Genomic DNA, 23,343 nt, shown 5'->3' on the forward strand with positions numbered 1-23,343 from the left:
ACCAATTTTTTTTTTATCTAAGACTTGGCTGGAGGTGAGGAGAAGGTGAGACAGACAGAAGATGAACAGGACAGGAGTTGAGGACATGAGCAGACAGGACAGAGTACGGACGGTGTGGAGAGAGTTCTGCGAAGCCATGCTGCCTTTGTCCCCTCTCCCATCAGAGTGGTGCTGGAAGGCTCCAGCAGGTCACGACAACTGGGAACTAGAGTCCCTTTCTGGGCACTGGTCTGAAGAGCCTCCCCTGCATGTGTCCACCGCGCTGACCTGCCCTCTGACGCTTCCTCTCTGGCAGCTGGGCTCCCTGCCTTTGAAACCAACTACTCATCACACTCCACTGGGTCACATCCACCCTCTTCCGAAAATACACCCTGGAAGTTATTTTATAATCAGGAAATCATAGTGTGTTTCATCTACAGGTTATGTAGTGGGGCCAGGGAGGCTGCCCAGGGTAGGATACCAGCCTTGCCTGTGCAAGACTCTGAGTCAGATTCATGACACCCTGTGAGAGCAACAAAGACGAAACAGATAAAGAAAACTCCATGGATGGTGGAGAGCAATTTCTCTATCTCAATCACTCAAAAAAAATTAAAATTAAATGGTCGGGGTGGTGGCACACCTGGTTGAGCCTGCATGTTACAATGTGCAAGAGGCCGGGTTTGAGCCCCTGGTCCCCACCTGCAGGGGGAAAGCTCCACGAGTGGTGAAGCAGGGCTGCGGGTGTCTCTCTGTCTCTCTCCCTCTCTATCTCCCCCTGGCTCTTAATTCTTGGCTGTCTCTATCCAATAGATAATAAAGATAATCATAAAAATTAAAATAATAAAATTAAAGTATGTGTAGTCTACACTGAACGTTAAAGGGTAAAAGTCCTCTGGTGTCATTCTGGATAGGGATAGTGGTTACTGGGGTGGGGCAGGACTCATGGGTGCCGACATCAGCTGTGGAAGGGTCGAGGGAGCACAGAGAGGGCAGCAGAATCAGCTGTGGGGTGAGACCAGGAGGCAGCTGTCAGAACCTGGGAAGACCTGCATGTCTGGGCTGGCCGCGTCTGCTTCCCTCCCTGGCCTTCTCAGCACCCACAACACACAGTCCTTATCACGCAACCCTTGCTCCTTGGGATTCAAGGGCCTGGAGATTAGACAGAGGCCCCAGCGTTGGAACCCAGCTTTCTCACTGTCTACAGAACCAGGCAAGAAGGACCTCAAAGAAGAAAGCCATCAATGCTTGAGGTAGAAAAAGTGTTTCTCTAAGTGCCTTGCACCCCTAACTGTAAGGTCAGGTATAGAGTTTTGTTGTTCTCTTTATTTTATGTAAGCTAAAAATAAAAATTAAAACCAAACACTGGAAATGGAGCAGGGTTTTATTTTATTTTAAAGTTATTATCATGCATGGAAATAACTGTGCTGGTCCTGGGCGCGGTCCCGGTGTTGGACATGGGTTTCCTGGAACATGCGCGGTGTCTGGGAGGCTGTGATTCAGCACAGACAGCTGGGAGAGCTGACAGCCCGTCTCCTGCAGTTTAATGATGGCAGCGATCGGCTCGCACATGCTTCACAGAGGTCAGTTTCACCACCTGTGACGTGTCTCCCCCGCAGGTGGGGAGCCGGGGGCTTGAACCCAGATCCTTGTGTGGGTCCTTGTGCTTTGTACTATGTGCACTTCACCTGATGCACCACTGCCTGACCCCCAAAAGTATATTTTGTGTCACTATAAAATAAAGGATATGATTAGAGGCCAGTTGGTGGTGCATCTGGTTGAGCCCTCGTCTAACAGTGCTCAAGGATCCAGGTTCAAGCCCCCAGGCCCCACCTGCAGGAGGGAAGCTTTGCAAGTAGTGAAGCAAGGCTGCAGGTGTCTCTCTGTCTCCTTCTCTATTTCCCCCTTCCTCCCAATTTCTGGCTGTCTCTATAAAATAAATAAGAGTTTTTTTTAATTAAAAATAGGAGTCGGGCAGTAGCGCAGCAGGTTAAGTGCAGGTGGTCCAAAGCGCAAGGACCGGCACAAGGATCCTGGTTCCAACCCCCAGCTCCCCATCTACAGGGGAGTCGCTTCACAGACGGTGAAGCAAGTCTGCAGGTGTCTGTCTTTCTCTCCCCCTCTCTGTCTCCCCTCCTCTCTCTATTGTTCTCTGTCCTATCCACCAACAACAATAATAACTACAAAAATAAAACAAGGGCAACAAAATGGAATGAATAAATATTTTTAAAAAGAATAAGAAAGAAATTAAAAATAAAGGATTTAATCATACCTGATACTCCAGTGCTCTGCAGACAGACATCCCTGTAAGTGTTCAGCCCACCCCTCCTTTGGTCAGTAGAAATTCCTAAACCAAGTGGGCCCTTGACCATAGACTCGACATTTAATGGAGGCGGGAGAAGCCCCCTGAAGCAAGTGCAGACTTGTTCCTGGCTGGAAGACACAGCTGTAGGCCCGCAAGGTAGCACATCTGGACAGGTGCCTCCCGGGCCGTGTGCCTGGCCCAGACCTGAGCCTGGAGCCCATCCTCTCTCTGTCTCTTTTCCCATCTGAAAAATTCGGTCCAGAGCAGTGACCCACCCATGAGGAAAGTCAGTCAATCAATGAACAAGCACATGCAGACCTGTTAACCTGTTAGCCAGCGTGTTTCCGTTCTGGTGTGAGCAGGGAACCTGGGGCCTCGGGACCGGGAAGCCGGCGTGGTTCCGTGCTCGTGCTTTGTGGGCAGAGCCGGTTGCAGAAAGACGAGTATCTGTGAGGCTGAGGGCACTTTGCCTCAGGTATCTGCATTATCCTGATGAATATCTTTTTTTTTTCATTATAGCTAATTTGCTTGATTTAATATCTTACAATTCTGACAGATGAAATAAACAGACTGCATACATTTAAAAAATGTTCACCTAACTGAATTAGAGCTTGAAATACTTATCTCTATTTCAAGATGACATTTAAAAATTATTCTGATAGAACAGCAGCAAAAATATAATTCTGCAATTACAAAAGAGCTAACGGGAATCCCAGTTATCTTCAGGTTTACAAGTATGATGCTGAAGGGAAGACTACCTTTCAGGCATTCCGTTTTTTAAGTTTGGTTAAACACTTAACGCAAATTGTCAGTGACTGAGAGGCTTATGTTATATTCCACGCAGTATTCCTAAAGGGACGACCCACCTTAGAACTGAAGTAGCAATGACTCTACACGGCAGGCAGAAGAAGTTCAGTTAATTAGACTAAATGGGGCTCCTACACAACAACAAATGCATGACTATTTTGCAGCAACTGTACTTCAGAATCGGACTGTTATCATCTTTAAAAATCGCAGGGAGTCGGGCGGTAGCGCAGCGGGTTAAGCACAGGTGGTGCAAAGCTCAAGGACCGGCAATAGGATCCTGGTTCAAGTGAGCCCACCTGCAGGGGGGTCGCTTCACAGGCGGTGAAGCAGGTCTGCAGGTGTCTGTCTTTCTCTCCCCCCTCTGTCTTCCCCTCCTCTCTCCATTTCTCTCTGTCCTAGCCAACAACAACGATAACAAGGGCAACAAAAGGGAATAAATAAATTTTAAAAAATCTCAACAGAAGAATTTCATAAGGTAGACATTTTATCACCATGAAGAGCATGTAAGTGATACATCTCAGTTATCCCCTGATGACCAACTTAGTCCAGCAGTCATTAATATTTTAGTTATCAGGCAGATCAACCCTGCAGAAAGGAACCCAGGGTGCAAATTACCACCCCACTCACTCAAATAATTTATTGTCGATATAAATATATGAGATAGCTAACTAAAACAAGTACCAAGATGGAGACAGCATCTCTTCTCAGGCTTAGGGCTGCTGCCCCAGAACTCCTTATACGTGGAATATCCACAGCAAAGCCTTGGGCAACCACACGCGTGTGGATCAGGTGAAGGGACATGTTAGTGTTTCCTCTGCTCTCCAGTTTGTATGACCTGTCTGCAACAATGCTTTCCGAACACATTCAGACCCCTGATCTTCGCCATATGAAGAGAGAGGTACATCTGTGTTGCTCGACACAGTGACCAAAGAAACGCCGAGAACCCCCGGGCGCCTCCTGTAGGCACTGGAATCTTCCCCTGATGAATGTCTCAACACCTGCTTTTAGAATGAGAAAACGGAAATGTTTTTAAAATCGCGACTTGAATTAGCCCTTTATAGCATCTTAGAACAAGCTCTCATTAGCAACTCCCCGGCCTGCACCGCCACCCAGCCTTGCGAGCCCCGTTCTACCTGTGGAATGATGCAGCCGCTGGAGAAAGGCCTGGCTAAGTGGCACGCGGTGCTTGTTGTCTGATGCTTCAGCACCATTCCCTCAGGTCCCAGCCACCTTGCCACGTACTGCAGGATTTTCTCCTTTTACAAGACTGAGTAATATTCCACTGGATATACGTACTATATTTTCCCTGCCCGTCTGGAAACATGCATGGCGTTTCAATTCTGCAAGATGGGTGAGTTCTGAAGACCTATCAGCACTGAGCCCACAGATAACAGGCCTGGATTCTTTTTTTAAATTTTATTTATTTATTTAAAAAAGGAGACATTAGCAAAACCGTAGGATAAGAGGGGTACAAATCCACACAATTCCCACCACCAGGTCTCCATAGCCCATCCCCTCCCCTGATAGCTTTCCTATTCTTTATCCCTCTGGGAGCATGGACCCAGGGTCATTGTGGGATGCAGAAGGTGGAAGGTCTGGCTTCTGTAATTGCTTCCCCGCTGAACATGGGTGTTGACAGGTGGATCCATGCTCCCAGCCTGTCTCTCTCTTTCCCTAGTGGGCAGGGCTCTGGGGAAGCAGAGCTCCAGGACACATTGGTGGGGTCGTCTGTCCAGGGAAGTCTGGCCGACAAGCCTGGATTCTACACCTGGATTCTACACCTGGCTCTGTGCTAAGGGGGTAGCTCTCTTGTGTCAGGGGAATGAGAAAAACACCTGCCTACCTTGTTACACTGGGCTGTGATCAATGGTCTTCACAACTTGTCCCTGGCCTGTATGATCACATACACCTGTCCTCACTGTGTGACTTGCAGTGTGTCATACGGCTGGGACATCCCCACCCCACCCACAGGGAGGCTAGCCCACTGGAATGTGAGGGAGAGAGACGTGGCTTCATCCCCACGGTGTCCTCAGAGCTCAGACTGAGCTCCCAGCTCAGCCACAGGAAGGCCCCTGACCACAGCTCCTGAAGCAGGTGTCCTGGAGGGTGGCCTAGGAGGCAGAGCACAGAGGGCAGGGCCAGGGTCCCCGGCAGTTGGTACCTGTGTGCTCCTGTGAGTTGCCCAGTCCTGGGGCTTGTTTGCTGAGCACAAAAGCCAATTAGCACACCTGGTCCACAGTGACTTCACACATCTGCTTTGGGGACGTGCACATGGGATTTTCTTTGTGTTTGCTTTGATTTGATTTAAATAGTTTATTTATTTTTATCTTAGTGAGAAAGACCAGAGCACTGCTCAGCTCTGGGTGAGGGTGGTGCTGGGGTCATTTATAAAACCGTTATGGTGTTTCCCCAGCCCTGTGTTTGTTTTCCCATGGTGGGATTCAATGTGACGAACACACTGGAGGGTCTACCATGTGCCAGAGAGGCCCAGGCCCAGGGACTGGCAGGAGGAGAGGTCAAGAATAGAGTCTGTGACTCCAGCCTGTCCTCCCTGGGCAGATGCCCTCACCCATGTGTCCTGGACTGGAACCTCCCCTCCCCAGAGCCCTGACCCACTAGAGAAAGAGAGACAGGCTGGGGGTGTGGGTCCACCTGCCAACACCCATGTCGAGCGGAGAAGCAGTTGCAGAAGCCAGACCTCCACCTTCTGCTCCCCATAATGATCCTGGGTCCCTACTTTCAGATGGATAAAGAATAGGGAAGCTTCCAATGGAGGGGATGGGATATGGAACCCTGGAGGTGGGGACTGTGTGGAATTGTACCCCTCTTACCCTACGGTTTTGTCAAGCATTATTCAATCAGTAAAAAAGGAATGAGCCTGGAGGCACAGTGCACTGTGCAGAGCATAGGGACCGAGGCCAAGGGACATCCCTCAACCACCTAGAGGGGAGAGTGCTTGGTACTAATAGTCAAAGCAAGACTGTGTTGCTGTCTCCAAGAGACCCCCATGGAAAAGCCGCCATCAACCTACTACTAGAAACGGGAAGCTCAAACCACCCCCTTATTTTGAGGAAACTACTTGGGTGGAATGTGGGAGGAACAGAGGTTAGAAAAGACCACCACACTGCGGGTGTCTGAAGACCTTCGGTAGAGAGGGCTGGGCAGTGGTGCACCTGGTTGAGCGCACATGATACAAAGCACAAGGGCCAGAGCAAGGAACTGGGTTCGAGCCTCCGGCTCCTCGCCTGCAGGGGAGTCGCTTCACAGGCGTCTGTCCTTCTCTCCCCCTCTCTGTTTTCCCCTCCTCTCTCCATTTCTCTCTGTCCTGAACAATAAGAAACGGAAAAATGACCGCCAGGAGCAGTGGATTCACAGTGCGGGCGCCAAGCCCCGGAGATAACCCTGGAGGCAAAAAATAAAAACAAAAACAAAAAAAAGACGTTTGATGTAGTTGAGGGCCCGACATAGGCCGGCCCACCAGCCCAGCCCCCCACCCTGCCTCTGTGATGCTCAAATCAACTGGGGAAATTTGACATGTCCCAAGAAGGAGTGCAGCTGCCTGGCCGGGAGCTGGAGAGGACTCTCCTTGCGCTTTTGCTCCTGCTCACTGCTGACGTCTCTGACAAATGCACACGGGCCACTGCGAGATTTGTCGCCAGGAAGGAAGTCGCCAAGCAGTGGCCTCTGGAGAGAGAGAAGGGGCGTCGGGACTAGCCGGTGGCTGGCAGGGCTCCCTGGGGTGTAGGGAGGGCTGGCCCAGCGTGGCCCTGTTGAGAGCTCCACCAGATGCTGCTACTCCAGCTGCCCTTTAGGGCGAGGGTGCAGGCGACACAGGAGGTCACAGCCCATGCCCGCAGGGTGCGAGCAGAGGACAGGCCACCTCCCGCCACCTGCTGAGCTCAGCACACCAAGCTGAGGACTCCACTCGGCTCTGACTTTCTGCTGAGAAACAGCACAGCCAGCGTCAATGTCTTAGTCAGCTGGGGGCAACTTCTCAACTGAAGAAGAAAAAAGCTCTTGGTGGCCGTCTTCCCCCTGCTCCCAGCATACACAGGCCCTTCTGCTGTCATCAGCGTGGCCAGCGTGGCCTTGGTCAGCGGCATAGACTCTGCAGCTTCTGCCCGAGAGTCCACTGAGAAGCCAAACAAACCGTCCTCTCTTTATATAGAGAAAAACATGAGGATAAGCTAGAAGTTTGCTGCCGCGAGTTACTGTGGGAAACTCGATAACCACCTACAAGGACCGGCAGCACCGTGCTCGGGACCGTCTTAGTGTACTGAGCTGAGTCAGTCGTATCTGAGTGCAGGCAGCCTCCTGTACCTCCGTTGTGGGAGGAGGACTGAGAGGATCAGAGGAGCACTCAGCACAGGATCAGAGGAGCACTCAGCACAGGATCAGAGGAGCACTCAGCACAGGATCAGAGGAGCACTCAGCACAGGATCAGAGGAGCACTCAGCACAGGATCAGAGGAGCACTCAGCACAGGATCAGAGGAGCACTCAGCACAGGATCAGAGGAGAACTCAGCACAGGATCAGAGGAGCACTCAGCACAGGATCAGAGGAGCACTCAGCACAAGATCAGAGGAGCACTCAGCACAAGATCAGAGGAGCACTCAGCACAGGATCAGACGAGCACTCAGCACAGGATCAGAGGAGCACTCAGCACAGGATCAGAGGAGCACTCAGCACAGGATCAGAGGAGCACTCAGCACAAGATCAGAGGAGCACTCGGCACAAGATCAGAGGAGCACTCAGCACAGGATCAGAGGAGCACTCAGCACAGGATCAGAGGAGCACTCAGCACAGGATCAGAGGAGCACTCAGCACAAGGTCAGAGGAGCACTCAGCACAAGATCAGAGGAGCACTCAGCACAAGGTCAGAGGAGCACTCAGCACAGGATCAGAGGAGCACTCAGCACAGGATCAGAGGAGCACTCAGCACAGGATCAGAGGAGCACTCAGCACAGGATCAGAGGAGCACTCAGCACAAGGTCAGAGGAGCACTCAGCACAAGATCAGAGGAGCACTCAGCACAAGGTCAGAGAAGCACTCAGCACAAGGTCAGAGGAGCACTCAGCACAGGATCAGAGGAGCATTCACCAGAGGATCAGAGGAGCACTCAGCAGAAGGCTGCTAGCATCTTAAGCAAATGGCCACTTCCACTGTCCACGCTGTGTGTGGGCCACATGGCCCAGAGTGGCCAAACACTCTGGAATGGCATCAAGTGTTGTCACCGTAGAGGGTTCTGGGTGACGGGGCCACACAGCCCTTTCCCAGCATGCTGCATCTCCCTCTGGCCAGACTTCTCCCTGCCTGCCTTTCCCTGGCCGCTGGAGCCTCCTCCCCCACAGTGGGGTCCAGAGATTCAGCTCAGCCCTCTTAGCCCCCGTGTGAGCGGGGACCCGGCACCCTCATGTCCCCTGGGACGCCTTCCCGCCTCACTACAGGTCACCTCACTCCCATCCCCTGTTCAGCTGGCCTGCTGTCCCCACCCAGAAGTGAGGTGCTGCTCTCCCCCTCCGAAGCCCCACTCCTGGCACCCTGGAGTTTCTGCCAGGGCCCTCCTCTGACTTAGAGCTCAGCACCCAGTCCCCACACCCATCTGCCCCACCTGCCTCTATCAGCCTTTCCACATTTATCTCCTTACAGACACAGGGTGGGAGGTGTGGCCCCATAGCTGAGGGCCCAGGGCTGACTCGGCCCTCTTAGCAAGCCCTCAACTAGGTATCTGCCCTCAGGTGTTGGTGGTTTCCTCTCAAACTGTGGGCACTTGACACCTTTGTGCTCTCAGCCTCAGGCTGTCAGTTTCCAGTTCTGGGGCAACAGGAAAAGTCCCTCAGGATATCCTGTTATGCACAGTGCTACAGGTGTGACCTGAACCACCCAGTGGCCAGACACAACTGGGGACTTGAATCCCAAGACTGCATCTGCCGGGCTCTGGGCACCGGACTGAAAGAAACGCGCGAAACGGGCAGCACACATGCAGGCAAAGCTGCGGAGTCCTCGGCGGGTCTGCATGTGACACTGATGCCCTGCCAGTGTCTCCTGAGCTTGGCAGTCTGGGGCTGTACTGGGTGGACTGGAGAAGAGTCAGGGAGGGCGACCGGTGGTGGCGCGCCTGGTTGAGCTGATACCCTACAGAGCACAAGGACCCGGGTTCAAGCCCCTGGTTCCCACCTAGAGAGGAAATCTTCACAAGTGGTGAAGTAGGGGTGTAGATGTCGCTCTTGACTCTTTCCCTCTCTGTCACCCTCTCCCTTCTCAGTCTCTCTCTGTCTCTATCCAGTGAAAAATAAATAAAATTAGACTCAGCATCTCGCTCCTAGCTGTTCAGCCAGAAGCAAGGGCTTGGGGTTCTTCTAAGAAATAATAGCTGCTCTTAATAGTGACCTCCCAACTTAGGGTCTGCCCTTAAAAACAGGAGTTCCCTGACACCTTTGCCCTGTTGTGGATGGGTACCAGTGAAGGGGTCCTCTGGGAGCAGCCAAGCAGTGGGGCAGCTGGTTGAGCACACACATTACAGTGCCCAAGGACACAAGTTCAAAACCCCTGGTCCCTGACTGCAGGGGGAAAGCTTCATGAATGATGAAGCAGGTGTCTCTCTGCCTTCCCCTCTCAAGTTCTCTCTGTCTCTATCCAATAATAATAAATAAATAAGAGAGAGGGGAGTCACTGGGAAGGGTGCAGAGGACAGAGGCAGCAGAGTGCCCGCCCAACCCTCAGGCCTCCTAGACACTTGTCTGAAACAAAAGGTGAAGAGCGTGGGAGTCAGAGATGTCAGAGATGCAGGAGTCTCTGCTCAAGCACAGAGGTGACAGCCTGAGATGGGGGGGCAGGGCCGAGTCTTCCTGATGCCTGGGGGACACAGGCCAGTGACATTTCTAAGGGAGACGAGCGTGAGGCTCACAGCTGTCTTCCTAGCAGCTGAAAGGGTGTTCGTGGTCTGGTCTGGGCCACTCGGAAGGTGAATCTCTAGAAATTTTCAATCAGTCTCAAAGTGAGATAAAATGGGCCCCTCCTTGGCTGCTCAGAGAGGCGACAGACCAACTGGAGCAGCCACGGAGGACAGAGCCAAGGTCCAGGGAAACAACGGCCTCAGGCCCCAGCTGACACTTCCTCACCCCTGGAACGAGACAGCCTGCTCCGAGCTACTTCCTTATTCAGCCAGAGCGTGGGGAGTTGGCACATGCCCTGCCGCTACAAGGAGCTGGCTCAGGGTGAGACGTGTTCCCACCAAGACGAACCCACCTGCTCCAAGAGATGGCAGCTGGGGTCTGCCCTGGGCTGGCACAGATGGTTAGAATACTTTGTACGTCATCCGTTTCCTGAGACCCAGGCTGCTGACTCCCATTCTAAGTGTTTCTGGGTGGACAGAGCACACTCGTTGTCCTGAGACATGGGGAAGCGCACAGGAGTTACCCCCGCCCCCCCCCCCCGTTATTCTCAGGGCACCGCTAGTGTGTTCCCCACTGTTTGGGTGAGCTCCCAGCACCCAGGCAGAAATTTCACACTTCATGTGTTTGGGCTTCTAGTTAGATTTTTTTTATTTTATTTTATTTAATAATGAACCACAAGTCCGTTGGATAAAAGGGGTACAATCCCACACAGTTCCCACCACCAGAGTTCTCCATCCCACCCCCTCCATTGGAAGCTTCCCTATTCTTTATCCCTCTGGGAGGATGGACCCAGGGTCATTATGGGGAGCAGAAGGTGGGAGTTCTGGCTTCTGTCATTGCTTCTCCGCTGGACATGGGTGTTAGCAGGTGGACCCACACCCCCAGCCTGTGTCTGTCTGTCCCTAGTGGGGCAGGGCTCTGGGGAGGGGGGTTCCAGGACACATGGGTGGGGTCGTCTGCCTGAGGAGGTCAGGTTGGCGTCGTGGTAACATCTGTAACCTGGTGGCTGAAAAGCATTAAGGTATAAAGCAGAAAGATTGTTTAGTAATCGGGAGCCTAAAAGGAAGACTAGAGACTAGGAAGATGAGACCTGGCTTCTCCGTTTTGGGAAAAGTTAGGGCATATTTGTTTTGAAATATTAATCTGCAGTTGCTCCAGCCCTGTTGCCTGTCGTTGGCCCGGAGGCAGCTCGAGCCCGGGGCGTCTGCATCTGTGCCGACTGTCTCTGGTCCCCCTCCTCTGCGCTCAGCAGCTGATCTTGAACCCAAGGAGATTCTCTGCCTCCCTACCCCGTGGCTCGTTGATGGTGCCAACGGGGAGGGTAAAGAAATCCTTAAAGCTAGGATGTCATGAATGGACGGGCACAGGCGCTGGCAAGCGCTCACTAGCCCCAAAGCAGGACTGGCACCAGACACCCCCCAACACAGCCATGAGATCTGGAGTAAGGAGCAGGCCCAGAGATCACCTGTTACGGGGAGTCTGGCTACAATGCAGAGAAGGACAAAGGCCTGCAAGGTAGGAGGACAGGACAGGGCAGGGAGAGGAGCAGAAACAGGGAGCCAAGTCCCAGCAATGGGATGCTGCAGGGCAGTCGGTGCTGTGCTCAGGGTGAGACCTCACTGGCTAAATACCAAAGTCCCTGAGGGTCCTCATCCTTGAGACAAACTCTTGTCCCCAAAGGTGACCTGAAACTCAGGTCTGGACACAGAAACACTGGAGGTAGGATGCGGCCTCCCACTCCATGTGCATATTCCAAGACCTGTGGGCCCTCAAGCCGTGTGATAACCACAGCCCCCTCCAAGGCTGACACACTGCTTGACAGATGAGGAAACGGGAGCCCAGAGGAGGGAAGTTTCTTGGTCAGACTGGGTGACTCAGATCCTACTCCAGGCTGCCCTCTGGGGGTGAACACGCTGACCCATCCTGCGCCACCACCACCAGGATGGACACTCTGACCACAAGCCCAGGCCTGCCTGTTGAGAGAGAAACCCAGTCACTGTCACACAGCCAGCAGGGCCTGAGAGCTCACGACCGGACTATCAGTGAGCATGAGACTCTTCACAGAACCAGAAATTACCCGCACTACCTGTCACTGGTGAAACTCTAAGTCCATTTATGTTGGCCTTCATTTTTGCCTCCAGGGGTTATCACTGGGGCTTGGTACCAGCACTATAAATCCACTGCTCCTGGTGGCAACTTTTTTCCATTTTATCAGACAGTATAGAGAGAAGTTGAGAGGGCAGAGGGAAAGAGAGGGTGGGAGAAAGAGAGACACCTGCAGACCTGCATCACTACTTGTGAAGCATCCCCCTGCAGATGGGGAGTTGGGGGCTCAAACCCAGATTCTTGTGTGGGTCTTTGCAGTTAGTACTACATGCGCTTAACAGGGCGTGCCATGACTGGGACCCCTGCTTCATTTATTTGTTCGTCTAGACGCTGTAAAACATGCTCTGTTGCTCAAATCTCCACAGAGGGCTGGTGTCTGCACAAGGCTCCGTGCTGGTTATATCATTTGATCTTTACCACAGACCTCTCAGCACACTTGAGTTTAGCCAGGGTTTGCTGGTGACGTGCTTCCATGCCACAGCTGCAGGACCCAGGGCCTGCAGAGTGCCGTGACTTGTGCAGCTGGGCGGCGCCCAGGCAGTGCAGGTACACGCCAGCAGTATGACTTTGGAGTCCCGTTCTTAGCCCCTGCCTCCTGCAGGGCCCATACAAGGAGCGCTGGAGCAGCCTCTTCATGACTCCAGCTCCCACCCACGATTACTCCCACTTGCTGGGTTCTGCCGTGACAGACGTGGCCCTGCGGAGGTGGCTCTTCTCACAGGACTGTGTCTGACTTTGCCCAGAAGCCATTTCCTCCTATTTTCTGAGCACCAGCCATTGACTTCTAGTCTGTTGATGCTAGACAAGGGATCGTACCTTTAAAAAGCTTTTACGCTCCCAGAGGGATAAAGAACAGGAAAGCTGTCAGAGGAGGGGATGTGGAGTTCTGGTGGTGGGGATTGTGTGGAGTTGTGCCCCTCTTATCCTATGGTTTTTGTCAGTGTTTCCTTTTTATAAATAATAATTTTTAAAAAGAATCGGGCTATAGCGCAGTTGAGCACAGGTGGCGCAAAGCACAAGGACCGGCGTAAGGATCCCGGTTTGAGCCCCCGGCTCCCCACTTGCAGGGGAGTCGCTTCACAGGCGGTGAAGCAGGTCTGCAGGTGTCTATCTTTCACCCTCTCTGTCTTCCCCTCCTCTCTCCATTTCTCTCTGTCCTGTGCAACGGCAGCAACAGCAACAACAATAATAACCACAACAACAATGATAAAAAAACAAGGGCAACAAAAGGGAATAAATAAATTTAAGATTTTAAATAATAATAATAATAAATCCTTTCGGCAAACAGCTGTTTATCATAGTCCACAGAAAAACACAAGAGAAGGAGAGAGAGACAGAGACAGAGATAGGGATAGAGATACAAATGGAAGGAGAGAGAGACAGAGACAGAGATAGGGATAGAGATACAAATGGAAGGAAATAAGAGACAGAGATAGGGATAGAGAAGAGATAGAGCTAGATAGAAATAGACAGATAGAGACAGACAGATAGAGATAATGTAGTGGGCAAGAGCATGAGAGGGCGGAAGAGAGGAAGCCACAGAGCTAGTCCTGTTTGAAGTCCGTCTTCATGGCTCTCACTAAGGACAAAGAGTAGGAACCTCTCACATTTTACCCTCAGCATGGAGAAGTCTTGTCTGTACATGTCATGTTCCTCTGGGACAGCAGTGTCCTCTCCATCAGACCTATCCAGTTTGAACTAGAGAGGTAGAGACATCTTTTATGACCCTTCAGTTCTTCCTGTTGTCTATGGTTGGATGAGCTGAGAAACAAAAGGAAAGAATGGGACCATGAATGGGGCCATGAATTTTAAATCCAAAATCTAGTCTCTTCTTATTTTATTCATCTTGTTTCAGAAAAGAAGAACCATGCCCTAAAAGATTTTCAGACTCCGCCCCCCACCCTCCCGTCAGAAGAGGCTGTGTTTCCTACTTTTGTGCCATCTATCTGTTTGATTTGCTCAGCTCAGCTGTCAGAGGAGCAGTGGCATCATTGTCCCTACACGAAACTCTGCTGGTAAGTCACCCCCCCCCCCGCCCCGTCCATTCCGCTTATATCATTAGCTTCTATGATGAGTAAAAGCCTTTACAGGATCTCCCACAGCAGACAGACATCTGGCAAATGCCAAATGCTCATAGAACTATCTGGAAATAGAGTCTTCAAGACAAGGAAATGACTAGGGTTTGGAATGAATCTCAATGATAACATCAAAGATGTGGAACATGGTTGTGAATGAAACATCTTAAAGGGAGCAGTGGTGTTTTTAAAACTTCTCCTTTCAAAGAATTTATTTCGAGAGAATTTATCGTCTGGTGTGGAGATCTAGAATCTCCCTCAGGGGACTTTCTAACCAGGGGACTGACCACAAGTTATGTCTAAGTTTGTTTTCTTTGATTCCTAGAACAATAAGAAAGTCTACCAAGTGTCTGAATAAGTGTCACCTAAAGTCTCCCTCCTATATATCAGTTCCTTTGTACCTTTTCTACATGATTCCTTTTTAGCTCAGACTTTAAACGAGAGGTTAGGGGGTCGACCTATGGTGTGTGCCTGGTTCAGTATACACATTACAGTGCATAAGGACCCGGGTTCAAAACCCCGGTCCCCACCTTCTAGGGGGAAGCTTCATAAGTAGTGAAACAGGGCCGCAGGTGTTTGTTTCTCCCTCCAGATCTCCCCCCCAACTTCTCTCTGTCTCTATTTTCTTGGGGGGTGCTTCTGTCAGCTGCCAAAGCTAAGGTGCAGTGAGTTTGGGGTTCATAAGAAATGTTTAGAGAAAACAGTTTGTGAAGCAGTGCACTTTATATTAGACCAGGCAATGCGGTTTAGGTGCTAAGATGATCTTGAAGAAGAATTACTACCCACTGAGCTGTTTCTGAGAGAGAGAGAGAGAGAGAGAGAGAGAGAAAGGGAGGGAGCTCTTAGTCTGAACAACTCAGGGGCTATAAATAAACCTCAGAGAAAATGTGAGAGTAGCACTTGGGTCGTGTAATCAATCTTCTCGGGAGACCTGGGAGTCCACAAGTCCGTCTGGCTGATTCTGAGCACTCTGCGGTGCCTATTGATGGTTCTCCTTTTCAGTTCTCTTCATGAGACGTGAGGGGCAGGACAGCTTAGTGGGTTGAAAATCAGCTGCTTCCTAGATCTGCATCCTGAGGCAAGTTTCTCTGTGTGTGTGTGTGTGTGTGTGTGTGTGTGTGTGTGTGTGTGCTCTGAGTGAGGTCCCTGCCTGAGAGACAGAGATGACAGGGTGACCTGTCTGCAGGGTGAGCTTGAGGAGAAATTGGAAGACTGGATGTGATGTTCAGAATGTTCCCAGTGCCCAGGGCATTGGCTAACAATGACTGAGATGCCTGGAAGAAAATTCTCAGCCGGGGAAAAACAGAGTCTAAGAGGCCGTCAAGGCACCATTTCTGGAACTGTCACCAAACTTTCACTCAGCCCACAAGGCTATGACTTGACTTGAGGATGCTGACATATTCTTGAATTTCTCCAGCAGAGCCAATCTTTCTCTCCATCTGGCAAACAGAGAAGCGAATAGCAAACCCTCCCTTAACCACACACACACACACAGACACACACACACACACACAGACACACACACACACACATTGTTATTGGGTTCCCCTAAAAGGGACTTCGGTTAACTAGAAGGATCTGTGTGTGTCTACTGGTAATCTATTCTTGTACAAGACACTTGACATTCAAGGTGAAGCCCTCAGTCCCCTCTGGCATTTGATAAAAGATTCCCTTTGCGTTCCTCACAGAGCCAAGCAGCATGGACTACACAACAACAGACTGGCCTGATGACATTGACTACGATTCAGCAATGCCCTGCCAAAAAACTGACGTGCGCCAGATCGCAGCCGGGCTGCTGCCTCCACTCTACTCGCTGGTGTTCATCTTCGGCTTCGTGGGCAACCTGCTGGTGGTGCTCACACTCGTCAACTGCAAGAAGCTCAGGAGCATGACTGACATCTACCTGCTCAACCTGGCCCTGTCAGACCTGCTCTTCCTGCTCACCATCCCCTTCTGGGCTCACTACGCCGCCGGCCAGTGGAATCTTGGGAACACCGCGTGCCAGCTTCTGACAGGGCTCTACTTCATAGGCTTCTTCTCCGGCATCTTCTTCATCATCCTCCTGACCATCGATCGGTACCTGGCCATCGTCCACGCCGTGTTTGCCTTGAGAGCCCGCACGGTCACCGCTGGAGTGGTGACAAGTGCGGCCACCTGGGCGGTGGCTGTGTTGGCCTCTCTCCCCAAAAGCATCTTTACCAGGTCCCAGAAGGAGGGAGCTCGCTGCACGTGCAGCCCTCACTTTCCAACCAACCAATATCAATTCTGGAAAAGGTTCCAGACAATGAAGGTGGTCGTCTTGGGGCTGGTCCTGCCGCTGCTGGTCATGGTCACCTGCTACTCGGGCATCCTGAGAACCCTGCTCCGCTGTCGCAATGAGAGGAAGAAGCACAAGGCCGTGAGGCTCATCTTCACCATCATGATCGTGTACTTTCTCTTCTGGACTCCCTACAACATCGTCCTCCTGCTCAGCACCTTCCAGGAGGCCTTAGGGCTGAACAACTGTGAGAGCTCCAACAGGCTGGACCAGGCCATGCAGGTGACCGAGACCCTGGGGATGACTCACTGTTGCATCAACCCCGTCATCTACGCCTTCGTGGGGGAGAAGTTCCGCAGCTACCTGTGGGGCTTCTTCCAAAAGCACGTCGCCAGGCACTTCTGCAAGCGGTGCCCGTCCTTCCTGCGAGAGGCTCCTGAGAGAGGCAGCTCCGTTTACACCCGGTCCACCACGGAACAGGAGCTATCGGCGGGCCTGTGACCTGGGCCCGGCACCTGCACACGGCCTGGGCTGTGCTCCCTACACAGAGGGTCCTGTCTGGGGGTTGGTGGGGGTGTCTAGGACTCGGCTCCTGCTCTGAGGACATCGCCCAGGTCAGTCCGCCAAGTCTCTGCTGAGGGAAGGATCTGCTCTCCTCTGCAAATGCCGTTAACTGGCCAACCCTTCTCTGTGCTGCAGAATGGAACTTACTATCTTTCTCAAAGAGAAGATTCTGCTCACGCTGAACGGGAATAAGGAGACGGATCCAGAAGCACGCCATACGTACCATTTCGCACCTATCAAGACAACATTCTGGCTGCAAAATCAAAAACGAACAAAAGAGTTTCCAGTGGGTCCTGTTCGTGTCTGTCCATGTGGAGGAAAGATATGAACGTGATTCGTGCTGAAAAGACACCTCCCACGTGTGTGTGGTCTCTCACCCCCCAGGTGAGGCTGATGAGAGTCCCACTGGCCTTCAGGACCAGCCGAGGGCCCGGTAGCCTGGGCATCCTCAGTGAGGAAGGGTCTGGGTGAGGCCACCTGTCTGTGGAGCAGCGAGACGCTGAGCCTGGCTGCAGGTGCAACTGTGGGCACATATGACTGGTGGGCTGGGGTGGGGGAACCCCAGGGAAGAAGGAGCAGGCTGGACGGGGAGGCGCCTGCAGAGAAGGGAGCAGAGGACGGTCTGGGAAGGGAGCGGCCAGCGGCTGTCAGGGTGCAAAGAGCCTCCACCAGGGTGTCTGGGGTGGGGGGAGGGGTGGTGAAGAGGAGATTCAGAACAAAGTGGGGCAGACAGGGGCCCAGAGAGGAGTCGGAGGGGAGGCCCTGGGCTGCAGGCATGTGGACTGAGGCGCCCTGAAAAGACCTTGAGTGTAACAAACAAACAAGGAGGTTTGGATTCAAAGCAGAAGGGGCCACAGAGCAAGGGTCTGGTGTTGGAGGCTGGACTCAGCCTTGGGCTGGCTGACTTTGCCCCCGCGGCCCTCAGAGTCACCTTCCCAGCTGGATGGAGCAGCGAGGTGGCCCCACAGAGCTCTGAAACTCCAGGGTTCTGAAGGTTTGAGGCACGGTTACCTACAGAGGTCAGAGAGGAGAACTCAGCAAGATGACTGAGTGCTCCATGAAGATCCGGGATTCTGTCAGCCCTGAGCAGAGGTGCCCTCGGGGGCGAGGGGACCCACGGGAGCTTGTCTCTACCTGCCTGGGGACACAGGCTGTTGGAGCGTTTCTTTCCAGATGTAGCAACCAAAAAACGGAGAAGGGAGATGAGACCCATTCATTTGGAAATGGGCCGCCTCCTGTTGAGAAGCCACAGAAAGTAGTTTCTCAGCTTCTGTGTTTCGGGATGAGTGTGGACATTTTAGCCGTCCTTCCGGATCCCTTCTCCGGATGAGACGAGTCCAAACACCCTGATCTCCTGGGGTGCAGCTGCCACTCTCCAATTCTGCACGAGCAGGAGGCTGTTTGAATCGGGGGCAGAGAAGACCACCGCAGGGCCAGTCAGTGAGAGAAGTGAAGAAGTGAGAATCCCAAGGGGCCAAAGGTGTCAGAATAACAGCAGGTGTGACTCAGTATTTTCAGGCTCTGAACCAGGACACCCGCAGGCTGTAGTGACTGTCTGCAGACCGGACAGGAAAGGTCTCTGCCTGTGCTCTCAAGGTTGTTAAGAGCATGGAATTGGTCCAGGACGCTGGTCTCTGGGTGGATTCAAAAACATGCTGGTTGTCTGCCAGTGTGTGTGTCTGTGTGTGTGTGTGTGTGTGTGTGTGTGTGTGTGTGTGTGTGTCTGTTGGTTTATTGTTTTGTTTGGGTTTTTTAAATTTTTTTGTTTGTGTCTTCCCAGAGCCCTGCTGAGCAACGGTGGATGGTGGCACAGGGGATTGAACCTGGGACTTTAGATCCTCAGGCATGAGAGTCTCTTTACATAACCATTATGCTGCCTCTCCCCACCCTTTGATTCTTATTTGAATAGAAAACCACAAATTGTCTAGAAGGAAAATGAGAATCTAAAAAAAGAAGCCAAGTTCACAGAACCAGGCTGGCGTTCTGTAGCTAGCCGTCCTGGAATCTGCACAGCCAGACCTCACCCTCTCTTAGCAAATCTCCCCAGGGCACGAGTTACCAGAAGGACAAGTGTGTAGACGTGTCGCCTCCACACCATTGACAGGAGGCAGGATGTGGACTCAGCCCCAGGGCTCGAGTCAATGAAGAAGTTGTGGTCTATACACACAGAGGGATGTAACTCAGCATCGAGCAAAGACGAGAGCCTGGCCCCTTGCCACAGCCTCGATGGGGGCAGACGGGTGATAGGTGAAATAGCACAATAGGGAAAAAAACAAAGACCCAGTCATCTCACCTGTAGGTGAGATAAAGAGAAACCAAGGGAGGAACAGAGTCAAAGGGAAACAGCCATTCTACTCTGACCGCAGAAGTAAGGTCACAGAGTGGGGAGCAGGCTGGGATGGGGGTGGGGGATGAGAGTGCGGAGGAGTCCAGTGGGGAGTCACTGGGGCTTTGGTAGCGGACAAAGTGGGATGGAAGGAGCCAGGCGGTGGCGCATCTGGTTAAGCGCACACATTACAGTGCGCAAGGACCCGGGTTCAAGCCCCCCGGTCCCCACCTGCAGGGGCAAAGCTTCACGAGTGGTGAAGCAGGGCCGCCGGTGTCCCTCTGTCTCTTTCCTTCTCTAGCTCCCTCCATCTCTGTCCTATAATGAATAAATAAAAAGATTTTAAAATAAAAAAGAAGGAGGATGCAGTTATGACCCTCAGACACACAGCCTTGTCAATCAGTGGCGCCCCAGTAAAAACGCTGAAACTGAAGACACGCTGAGTGAGATGCAGCCTCCAGGGCTGGCCTTCCTAAGGGACCACACAGAACAAGTTCTGATTGCAGATTTCATTCTTCTGTTCAAGCAGAACAGTTGACACTGTTAAAAAATAGTGATGATGATGTCGGCGTGGGTTTAAGAGCACCAGTGAAGACAGTGTGGGCTGTCATGCCCCCTGGCCTCTTATCCGGGGCCCCCACACGGGATGCATAGAAGGAGGATGCCCTCTAAGTCTCCTCTTTCGTTTGCAAAACCTCACAAGGTGAGCCAAATAGCTCACTTGGATAGTACTCTGCTTTTGCCATGTGCACTACCCAGGTTCAAGTCCAGCCTCCACCATATGGAAGAAAGTTCAGTGCTGTGGTCTCCCTCTCCCTCTCTACCCTCCCCCCCAAAAAAAATAATAGTAAATCAAATCCTCCCCCAAACCTGTGTTCACTTATGCCAGTCAGTGTGTGGAAAGATGCTTTCATGATGTCAAAGACGAGGGTGGACAGAGCAGAAAGCACTTCCAGAGAGAGCTTTGCCTTCCAATCAAATTCACTATGAAGGTGTTGCTTACAGGCCAGAGGGACCGTTTACCAGGTGGGGCGCCTGCACTGCCCTGTGTGTGCCAGGCTGGAGCCTCTGGGGCCCTGAGAGGTGCTAGGACAGTGGGGGATTCTCTGGAGCTTCTTTCTCTCCTCTCTATCTGTCTATCTATCTATCTAGCTAGCTAGCTATCTTTCTCCCTGAATGTCTCTCATTCTCTCTGTACCTGAGTGAAATAAAGTGAGCAGGTGAAATTGCTCCCACATGGGCAACTCGGCTTAGACCTCTGCTCCCCCACACTGAAGAAAGCCTGAGTGCTGTGAGCTCGTTCACTTTCTGCCTCTCTGTCTCTTGAAAAGAGAGAGAGAGAATCACAGGAATAAAACCACACATTCGTGAGGCCCCAGGTCATAACGCACAAAATGTATTGCCTGTATGTTTCCAAAATGGAGTCAGAGTCAATATTTTAGATGATCTGTGTGTATTCGAAAATATATGTCATCGTTGTACCAAATCCTCCATTTTCAGCATGACTTTTCATCAACATCTTTAAGGGTCTTGCCTTTGTCTCTCAGACTATTACTATTTCCATTTGATTATAAGTCCTGCCTCACTGTGATTCTGTCAATAAATTCCAACAGGAACTTTTCTTTTTCTTTGTTGGGGGAACTCATGGTTTCCAGTTGACAGCAAAACCCAGTAGTTGGTGCATGTGTGACATTTCTTGGTTTTCCACACGACACTCAGCCCTCCCCCAGGTCGTCCTCCGCCATTGTGTTCCAGGACCTGGACCCCCCCCCCAGAGTCCTTTACTTTAGTGCAGTACACCATAACTTAAGTTGGTAATGAGATTCTTGTTGTGTTTGTTTGTGTGACCTTAGCACCAGTCAGCTTTGGCTACTGAAAGCTTCACTGCCGAATCTGAGGCCTCTCAGAGGCAAATTCTGTTCACTAGTCACCTCTGCAATACTGGCCCAGCCCAGTAACTATTTATATTTTTTTTTATTTATTTATTTTTTACCAGAGCACTGATCAGCTCTGGCTTATGGTGGTGCGGAGGATTGAACCCTGGACTATGGAGTCTCAGGCATGAGTCTCTTTGCATAATCATTATGATATCTACTTGCCTTATTTTTATTTTTTTTAATAAAGTGAAAAGGGGAGTCGGGCAGTAGCGCAGCAAGTTGACTGCATGTGGCATAAAGCTCAAGGACTGGCATCAGGATCCCAGTTCGAGCCCCCGGCTCCCCACCTGCAGGGGAGTCGCTTCACAGGTGGTGAAGCAGGTCTGCAGGTGTCTGTCTTTCTCTCCCCCTCTCTGTCTGCCCCTCCTCTCTCCATTTCTCTCTGTCCTAAACAATAACAACAACAACAACAAAACAACAAGGGCAACAAAAAGGAAATTTAAAAAAATAGTAAAGTAAAAAGACTTGTTAGGTACACTCGTAAATGCCTTTTTCAAACTAGATTCAACAGAAAGCTTTCGGAAAACTGAAGAAACCTGGGCTCTACCGCCCCCTCATGGCAAGTGGGCATAGTGGCCCACAGCCAGCCTTGCTTGCAGGGACCTCACCTCACATAGGCAAGGAGCGCTTTTGCGTTCAGCTAGTTAACGTTGCCTCTGCTGGGATCCTTCCCCTGTGCACAAGAGTTAACACCAGTGCAGCTCGAGGGACACAGAGCACAGCTCATGCTAGCCGTTTCTGAGAACAAGAGATGCGTCAGCCCGGGACCCAGGTGGGAGTTTATGGCGAAGGAGAGATAACCACTGCACTCACTGCAGCACTCATGACTTCCCAGCAGAGCTGGGAAATATCTTGTGACAAAATGCATCCTCCTTCTCTTCCCCCCTCCGCCTCTTTGACCAGAGCAGCTCTGACTCATGGTGTCCAGTGGAGCCTCTGGAGTGAGAGTTTCTTTGCAGAACCATTCTGCTGTCTACCCCCCCCCCCACCCAAAGCATGTTTCATGCTCTATAAACACCGTAAGCAAGGATTGCAGATACTGAGTGTTCAAAACACTAAAACACAGCGGGGATGTATGTCTGTTTCTTTTTCTTTCTTTTATTTTTGAGAGGATTAATGGTTTACAATAAATACAGCAGTTGGTACTTGTGTGAAATTTCTCCGTTTTATTCCAAACTCTCCTCCAGCCCAGGTCCTCCTCTGCTGCCTTGCACCAGACCTGAAAGCCCCCACCCCACCCCCAGAGGCCTTCCCTTTGGTAGAAGACTCCAAGCCCAGCCCAAGTTCTGCTTTGTGTTTCCCCATCTGCTCTTCTCTCTCCACTCGTGTCCCTGGGAGAGATGTGGTTTGCTTTCCCACCCCCTCTTTCCCGCATGACTCACTTTGCCTTCCCGCATGGCATCAAAGAATCGGACACCGCAAAGGTCCCCTGCCTCACTTTAGAGAGGACTGCGGCGCCCACCCCCCAGCCCCAGAGACCTGGCGGAATAGGATGGTGTGGGTCAGACGTGTTTCCCACACAGCTGGGCAGCCAGCAACATACCACCGAGGAGGGCGGGTGGGATTAGTCCTAACTCCTTCCTTCACGACTGTGTCAATAAAGAACTGGAATTCCGGAGCCCTGTTAATCCCTGCCTTCTTCCTGACTGGAGCCACCTGGGTAGTGTCACAAAAACCACTGCTTCACGTAAAAGCTTGGGACAGGCGGTGGTGCCCCTGACTAAACACACACATCCCAGTGTGCAAGGACGCAGGTTCAAGCCCCTGGTCCCCACCGGCATGGGGAAAGCTTCACGCGTGTGAAGCAGTGGTGAAGCAGGGCTGCGGGTGTCTTTCTGTCTCTCTCCCTCTCTCCCTCCCCCTCTCCTCTCAGTTTCTCTGTCTTTATCCAGTAAGTAAATAGATAAATAAAATCCTACCCAGCTGAGGCCATTTTCAAGGGAGGCTGCGTGAGGCAGTGTCAGCCTGACTGGAAGCCGGTGGCAGGTGGCAGGTGGCAGCCAGTGAACCTGAGTCCGGCTTCTGCCCCTGGACTGTCCCAGCGGAGAGCCGATCTGCCTTCCTCCCCCCAGGCTCGCTGTCAGAGTGGGTGTA

The 23,343-nt window shown here is 51.8% G+C and overlaps 2 protein-coding genes across 2 annotated transcripts in view; both read left to right on the forward strand.

The window, feature by feature from the left end:
• The window catches only part of CCR2 (C-C motif chemokine receptor 2), a 7,487-nt gene extending 6,153 nt beyond the window's left edge, over positions 1-1,334 (forward strand). The window contains exon 2 of the mRNA XM_060184480.1: positions 1-1,334. This exon is cut by the window's left edge and continues 1,490 nt beyond it. The gene's annotated coding sequence lies outside the window, so the exon portion shown is untranslated.
• Positions 1,335-11,838: 10,504 nt separating this feature from the next.
• LOC103120937 (C-C chemokine receptor type 5) lies at positions 11,839-21,107 on the forward strand. Its single transcript, XM_007531429.3, has 3 exons — positions 11,839-12,079; positions 13,946-14,105; positions 15,854-21,107. Exon 3 carries the CDS (start codon positions 15,865-15,867, stop codon positions 16,921-16,923), a length of 1,059 nt encoding a protein of 352 aa, XP_007531491.1. The 5' UTR covers positions 11,839-12,079; positions 13,946-14,105; positions 15,854-15,864; the 3' UTR covers positions 16,924-21,107.
• The last annotated feature ends 2,236 nt before the right edge of the window (positions 21,108-23,343 follow it).

The sequence above is a fragment of the Erinaceus europaeus genome, unplaced genomic scaffold (assembly GCF_950295315.1).
Source record: "Erinaceus europaeus unplaced genomic scaffold, mEriEur2.1 scaffold_856, whole genome shotgun sequence".
In the NCBI taxonomy this organism is placed as follows: domain Eukaryota; kingdom Metazoa; phylum Chordata; class Mammalia; order Eulipotyphla; family Erinaceidae; genus Erinaceus; species Erinaceus europaeus.